This window comes from Bactrocera latifrons, unplaced genomic scaffold (assembly GCF_001853355.1).
Source record: "Bactrocera latifrons isolate USDA-ARS-PBARC rearing strain unplaced genomic scaffold, ASM185335v1 scaffold_365, whole genome shotgun sequence".
Lineage (NCBI taxonomy): Eukaryota > Metazoa > Arthropoda > Insecta > Diptera > Tephritidae > Bactrocera > Bactrocera latifrons.
In genome coordinates, this window is record NW_017537007.1 from 215894 (window position 1) to 224410 (window position 8517).

The window sequence follows — 8517 nt, forward strand, 5'->3', positions numbered from 1 at the left end:
GAACATGATTATACTGTGTTGTTTCTTGTTGTTAGACAAACTAGTCGGTATTCAGTATACGACACCTCTGTGTACATTACTTTATTTTATTAGTAATCCAGTTATTTAGACGGATAGTGAGACTTTCACCAGTCAYGGTTGTTTTTAAGAAACTTTTAAAGTACAATTATCGAAATTTCCCGACGGATATTCTCATATCTCGTAACGCCGACTCATCAGATTTTGTCATTGTCCTTGCCTCTGCATCACTTATCAGAACGGGGATGATGAGTGACTTGTAGAGTTTGGTCTTTGTTCATCGAGAGAGGACTTTATTTTTCAATTGCATAGTTACTGCGAAGTAGCAGCTGTAGCTATTCCGTATTTAATTTCGAGGCTGTCGATGTTTTTGTTATTWTTGCTGGTTCCAAGATAGACAAAATTATCTACGACTTCGAAGTTATGAMTGTCAACAATGACGTGGAAGCCAAGTCGCGAGTGCGACGRCTGTTTATTTGATGACAGGAGATATTTTGTCTGGAGAAAACAGAATTAATGYCGCGGTCGTTGAGGCTTTAGCAATCCAAAATTAGAAAGAAACAGTCTGTAACATTACAGTCGCAAATATTATTGTAAACTAGGGCTATCAAGGACCTTTGTAGAGGTACAAGGAATCTTTTATTTAGGTTTAAAATGAAATTTATTGTCTCCTTCTTTTCGATAATGTAGGCTGTGACTATGATTAGACGGATAGAGGTTTGATCTTCAACTCATGTCTAGTAATTATCACGATCGCGTGCTGAATATCTCATACTCAATGGGAATAGAGCTTATCCAAAGAGTCAGCCTCATTATATCAGATTTGTACAACAGGGTGTTTTAAGTTTGACACGRAGTTTATAACACTTACCAAMGTTGAAGACCCTATAAAATGTATGCATTCATATATAAACGATCAACGCTGAACCGATTTAGTAGGGTTTGTGTATTTGTCCCTTTGTCAGTATATAGGCGAACAACTCCCTCAGTTTTTGAGATACCGATCTGAAWTGCACTCGTYCTATTCTCCCTAAAAAGTTGCTCAGTTGTCGCAACCTTTGATACTAGATCTCTATAACAATAAAAATCATGTCCTCGTATGGATTCTGTTCTTAGTTGGCGAGCTATCTTTACAAAAGTTGATATGGATTATTATTCAAGCTAACGGAAGAGGCTCCGAAGAAATTGTTCAAATCGGACCACCATAGCCTAATGCTGCCATACAAATTGTCTTTTAAGAAGCTCTTTAGTTTAACGTTACATGGCTCATTTCCTTATGGGATGATTGTGTTTAAACAATCCTTCGAAATAAGTAAGATAGGCATAGGTTCGTTTGGAGGAGGGTGTTTTATATCTAGTGAAAATTGATGAAAAATGTACAAAACTTTAAAGATTTTCAAACTGTTAAATCACACCTTTGGCTCTAAAGCCTGAGAGATAGAGTTGAAAGAATGTCAAGTTAATTTTAAGGGAACTTTTTGGGGTTGTGTTCTAATTTGTGAGGCAAAAAAAAGGAGAGAAAAGTTACAATACCATGTGCAACAAGTTGCACTGACCTATAAAATATATACGAAGCTGGAGTACACTCAGCATAGAGCTGGTATGTCTAGCATTATATATTTACATTACTATACATTTGTGGCACACTGTAAGAGCGTCTATGTATGAGCTCGTATGAAATATCATCCGTCGGAGCTTCTGGCATATTTGTGCTTGATTCTACATTATTTATGTTGGCTCCAACTGGTTAAGGATACATACATATGTATGTTACATACTCGTATGTGTTGACGCTGCAGCTAACGATGTTTTCATAATCTGCTGAATTGACATTTAATTAGATTGAGTTGGCAATTTTGCTACTCCTATGACCCATTGCAGGCTATTATACGGTCACAGTTGATGGATAGCGAAGGCATGAGGGCGTGTTAGATATACATACATATATACATTCATATGTATATACATGTGTACATAGATATTTAGATACGTTGCAAATATTACGTGTGTTCAGTGGGTCTGTGTAGCTGCAGCTGCTCGAATTCTGTGTTGTTTTGAAAATTTCGCACCGACTCGTAGATTTGTTATACAATATATTGTTGGTTTGTATGTATGTATTTTAAAATCCATATATATGTAAAGTTGAGTATTTGATATTACAGAAAATTAAAAGAAAATATATGTATGTATTTTAATTTAATTATTGCATTCCTTGATATCATCACATTGCATTTCAACATGATCTCATAAAAATTCTATCTATAGTTATACTATACGAGTATGTACATATTTAACATATGTATTTAGACAATCAATCAAAGGATGAGTGAACATTATCTTCTGGACACCTTTTCTGGAGAAGTTATGACATTTTTGGTAAGCATTAATTCATAATTGGAGAAACAAGCTAGTATTTTATGAACTCATTTATGCTTTCAATACCTCAGAAATCAAGACGAGTTAAGAATGGATCTCATTTTTATAGAGCTACATAAGAATTTATTGAGTATATTTGGAATCAATACAACTGAAGTTAATATCGGTCACAAAATATTCTTCAAAAATCTAAATTATCTTAATCCATTCTTCGATGTATATTATTTTTATTTTTCTGCTGACTATAAATTGTCCATGCAACTGCTTTAGTAGAGTATTTTATGACAAAGAAAGTGGTTGGAAAATCGTGGTTGTTTCAACATATTTCTGTGAGTTGTCTGAATATTGGTATGCTTTACTTTCGCTAATAAAGTTTGTTCTTCTAAGACTAAATTGACGAGCTTCAAAGTTTTTCGTCTTTTTACTTCTTTATTTCCTCTGTGTAATTTTAAATTAAGGCCTTATCGGTACATGGTAGACCAGAACGAAAACTTATTCTGGTTCACAATCACAGCTGAGTATAGAAAGGTGATAGGCTTTTGTCAAATTCAAAAATTTCTCTTAAAGTTCATTAGATTTAGATTCCGATGAATACAAAGATAGTGTAGTTTTTCATGCAAAGATTAATGGTGTTTTTGGCCATAATAGGGTCGATGTCAATAATGAAATAAAAAGTCTTGGCAGTTACTTAAAACAGGTCCATAAGTAGGAACGGAATATCAACTATAGGTACGTATACTAATAAAAAAAAGGTAGTAAGACTATGTTCATAATTTTAAAATTCTTTATTTATTCTTCAAAATCTATAACGTTCTCCTCAAATTACTCCCCCTTAGGACCAATTMACTTCTTCTTCTTTAGACACCATAGACACCGTTTACGCGGTTATAGTCGGCTTTACAACAGCACGCTAATCGTTTTTCCTTCCCGCTGTTTGGCGCTAATTGGAGATTTGAAGTGTAGCTGGTCTTTTCAACGGAGTGGCAGTCTTCTCCTGCCCGCGGTTACTGGGTTGAATACTTTCAAAACTGGAATGTTTTCGTCCATTCCGACAAAACCAGCGTAGAACTATGTCAATGTCGTCGTATATCTCAGAAGATATTTCRTCTTGCCCTCGTTCACTGCCAGACCCATTTGCTTCGCTTCCTTATGCAGTCTGGAGAAGGTAGAAATAACGGCGTAGATGTTGAAGACAATTATATCAATATCATCGATTTAGCTCTGCTGCTTTGATTATTTTCTCCGGGAGTAGATTGAAGAAGTCGCACAATAGGGAATCGCCTTGTCTGGACGGAGCTTTTGGTGTTGTTCAAGCATAGAGGAAGCTCCTATGCGTGCTGTCGAAAGCGGGTTTAAAATAAACGAAGAGATGATGTCTTTAATTTAGCCTAATGCACTTATGCCAACTTTTTTTCCAATCTTTGAAACAGAAGGATTCAAAACGGTTTCCACTGAGCGGTCGTTTGAGTTTGCTAAATAGCCAGAAATCACACGGATCTAAAACAGGTGAAGGCGGTGGTTGTAGCACAATATTGGCTGAAAATTTAGCAAAAAGCTCAGTGCTCGACGATGCAGCCCAAAATTCCGATCCTTTTTACGAAAAGTTTCACGCAAACTACGCGTAACACTCAAATAGTATTCCTTGTTGGCAGTGTGGCCGGTCGGAGTGAACCACACCTCGGTAATCGAAGAAAACTATCATTTTTTGKTTTAATTGCTTTGACGTTGTTTTTTCGTCTTCGGCCCTCCTTTGCCACGATATTCGACCGATTGATCATTTGTTTCCGGGTCGTAAGCATAGATTCAAGACTCATCGGCAGTAATAATAGGTCTCATGAACTCCTGGCTGTCGGCAAGCATAGTTAACCCGACGCTGTTTTCAAAATGGTTTTCATAAATTTCTTACTATTTTTTGCCCATAACAGTAGTATGTGTAATACAAATTCTTAATGATTTTATTTCATTGAGTTAAAAAATTCAAAAGAAATAAAAAATGTTCCCAGAAATAATCAAACTTTAACTGTTAATATCTTTTAAACGGTTGAGTTTACGAAAAAATCGTACAGACCTTTTTTGTAGAGCATTCAATTTCCTACAAAATGTAAGGAACAAGATATTTTTTCAAGTAGAGTATTTTTTCAAGCGAGATATAAATTTTTCTATATAATAATTTAAAAAAATAGAAAATTGTAAGTAGCAGGACGTTCCCGTTACAATTAAGAACTCATTCTTGGAGAGTCTTCTTTAGAGTTGTCTAGGAACCTATTTTTCAGAGTACCAAACGAAAATTTTTTTTTTTTTATTTTTTTTTTTTTGAGTCACCCTTTATAAATACTTTGTGGTGCACAAATGAAATAATTGCAATAAAAAATTCATTTTAGAAGTATAGTTTACAGATTGGCAAAAGGCCCAATATTGAGAGCGCGTGCCATCATAGCGGGTATATTTGACTGTTCATAGTTGCCGCTAAAATACTGCGCAAACGGTCCGGAAGCGAAAACACCCACATCATCACCACCATGAGTCTCCGAGTCCAAAGGCACTGTAGCCAAGTATTCAAAATTTACATTTTCGGTCTCTTCAGCGGTGATTTCGCTGCGGCCTGTCTTGTCATTGTAGGTGGTGCTGAAACCCGGTCCATTGGCATAGGATAAAATAGTGTATGGTAAACCGTCATCGGCAACAGCGTTGGACAAGCCAGTTATTGGTAGATCGCGATACTGCAAAGTCACATAAATGAAGTGATAGCATTTTAACGGTATTACTAAATGTAATTGATTATACACTTACCGGGTAACCATTTATGGTCATAGTGTGCGAATGATCCGACGTGACGACGATAAGTGTATCCTCCTCCGAAGTCATTGCACGTGCACGCTCAATGGCACGTGAAAATTCCACAGTATCCTCCAAAGATTTACGGGCGCGTGTATCGTGATGTGCCATATCGATGCGCGCACCTTCAACAAAGAGAAAATAGCCATTCTGATTCTTTTGTAACACTTTAATAGCAGCCTCAGTCATCTCGGTTAACGATGGTTTGACCAGCTTGTAGTTGCTGCGCTCTAAATCACCATTGTACGGGCAATGCGAGCTCGCAAACAAACCCATCAGATATTCAGTTTTATCTAAATCCACCAAACTCAAACCCTTCTTGCTCCACACATAAGCCGCTTGCTGATTGTTCGCTTCTTTATCCTTCAACCAATCCTGTATGAGATTGCGTCCATCTGTGCGAAGACCAGGCAAGCCTTCCTCATCATTGACCGTTGTATTAATGAAGTTGCGTCGCCCACCGCCCATAACAACCTTCAACTTTTTACCCACATCCCATTCGACCAGCTGACGTGCAATATCCACATTATCCGTGGCGCTGCAGCCGTTCGCGACAACCTTGGCATCATTCTCCCAATCACGATTGGCCGTATGCGCATACACGCCAGCTGGTGAGGCGTGTGTTACACGTGCCGTTGTCACCAGGCCCGCATCCTTGCCGGCATCTTGTGCCCACTTGGCAATACTCTCCACATAGTTTTCTGGATTTTGACCGTCGATGCAATTGTAACGTTTCACTTTAGCATTCACACCAATCGTACCGTAGTTGGCCTTCACACCACCCAAATAAGCGGTGGCTGTGCACGCAGAATCGGCTACTTGACGATCAATGCAGTATGTCTTCGACAAGCCAAGGTAGGGGAATTGCTCGAAGGACAATTGATTTGAGCTGTCACCCATTAGATTGCGCGCAGCCGTGACTGTGTGCACCGACATGCCATCGCCCAGAAACATTATAACATTCTTAGCGACATTAGCCGTATTTAGTTTCGCTGCTTGTTGGATCTTGTCTTTGAGCGTGTCCTGTGCAAATTCATTCCAATAGCTGGCATCACGTTCAGCTTGATTTGTGATGTGCGATGCGGCGCCGAGTCGTGMTGTACTGCTGCGTGGTTGTGCTCTGCGGGGATGTGCTGTGCGTGGTGTGCAGATAAATGTTTAGTTATAAATTTTGTATACATGTACTATAATAATAAATGTTTAATTAATGGTGTTATTAAGTCTAAAGTACAAGCATTGTCGAGTAGTCTGTTGATAACCGATGTGGCGTTTCAAGTAGTATTCCAATGTAATGATTAAATAAAATTCATTGTTTTAGAGGTTATAATTATATTTAAAGCTTTTTCTAATCACATTGCACATATGCTGTGCTATTTAACAAAGATCGGAAAGTTTCAACTGTTAGATAAGATGACAGCTCTAACTTTACTATTTATTAGCCTAGTTAACTTAAACTTAAAACCATGTATCAAAGTGAAGATAGGAAGACTTTTTGATTTTAACTCTGCTCCAAGTTATAATACCCTCACAAGAGTATTTTGTGTAGCATATGGTATTGAAAGATCCTTAGTTAGATTTTGAGCGGTCCTTTTGTATGGGAGTTTCCTGCCTTAGATAATAATCTAAGCAAAATTTTATGAAGATGTCTTTAAAAAAAAAAGTTAACCATATAAGTACTTAAGTGTGTATGCCATAGAGGTCCTAATTTAACTTATCTCGTCACACTGATCATTTATATATAGTATGGTTTATGGTTTCTCCGATGTGTGATCTTGGGTACTACAAACATTGTCGCAAACTTGATATATCCTATATATATAGGGTATACATATTGTGGCAAGTAATAACAAGTATTTAAGACCTTAATACATCTTGGAGTTTAGCTCCTCTGTCTCTGATCAGTAAAAGCTCATATAGATAGTCTAGATTTGAATAGAAGATCACTTATAGTTTAGATGGGAGGTCTAAATTTGAATAGAAGATAATTTACAGATTACGAATATATTCTATGAATATGTATCAGAATTTTTAAGTGATTCGTGTAAACACAAGGGAGCTGTTTTAAGTGGGGAGAAGCAACAAAAACCGGAGTGCGGAACAGTAATCCGATAAACCTAATCTACTTTCAATTCAAGACTCTCCCTCCCACGGAAATAACTGATTAAGTATTACTTCGTTGGATAAGGCATTTTAAGTCTCCGCGTTGGTACGCACTGATCTATTGTATGTGTCTCAGTTCGTCATGACTTAGGCTGCCACTTCGCTGACAGCTCTCTATTCCTCAATGGACAGACACATGAGTATCGTAGAATTTTACAATGTAAAATGTGTAGTTTTAGTTTTTCCCTTGTATTTAAAAATATCGTCTGTCTATCCATGAATGGATGTCCGGTGTCAGTTTGTGAGCCCACCGTCGATTGAGTTTCAGACAGTATTGTTCTGAAAGCACTAACTCCTCTTACTGCTGCCAGCCTGCGTTTATTTGCCTAGTATAAGTGTCTATCGCCTGAATATAATTGGGATCTAGGGTGCTTATACTCATAAAACAGGATTTTTACCGTAGTACAGATTATATTAATCGAAAGGCCCAGAGCTACAAGCAATTATCGTAGACTTTTATATTCTGATAAGTTTGCTGCAATACTTCTAGCACAAGTTCCAAATTATTATTTTAAACATCGAGGGCGTTATATTTTTTTACAGTTTTTTTTCTGGGGTATACTAATGTTAAATGGCTATAACATCTCTTGTATAAAAATGATGGATTATTCTTCACTCCAATTGTCGATGTAGGATTATACCTTCAAAAATGTACTTTTAAAAACGAAGAATTACAATTTTTGCAATTTCATACATGCARCCACACAACTAGCCACTATTCCTGTTCAAACTCGTGCAATTCTCACCTCTGTCGCTTGCCAATACCACGCCAACAAAGACAGCCGTCAAGGCTAAGGCAAAGAGAAATGTTATGCGCATTTCTATAAAATACTTTCCACAACTTTGACGTTAAGACTGCGAATTTCGTGTTATTTGAGATCAACTTATGGAATTGAACTGAATGGTCAAATCGCAATAATGGCCAATACCACAGTTTTTCTACTRTTCAATCTTAATCTTATCGCACACGTGAAGAACATGATGTTAATAAATCAATATCGAAGACCATAAAATCGGTTTCTTAAATAAATGTATTAAACGCTCCTTTTCTCTGTATTTATGATATAGAAACTCAACGTTTTTTTTTTATTAGCTTGATAACTACTATCATCGTATGATTGTAATGAT

General features: G+C 37.0%; 1 protein-coding gene across 1 annotated transcript; it reads right to left on the reverse strand.

Annotated features, from left to right (window-relative positions):
* Positions 1-4705: 4705 nt before the first annotated feature.
* On the reverse strand, positions 4706-8274 carry LOC108971905 (membrane-bound alkaline phosphatase). The gene is made up of 3 exons (XM_018938262.1): positions 8136-8274; positions 5185-6362; positions 4706-5114 (listed from the first exon to the last, which is right to left on the reverse strand). Exons 1-3 carry the CDS (start codon positions 8206-8208, stop codon positions 4785-4787), a joined length of 1581 nt encoding a protein of 526 aa, XP_018793807.1. The 5' UTR covers positions 8209-8274; the 3' UTR covers positions 4706-4784.
* Positions 8275-8517: the final 243 nt, after the last annotated feature.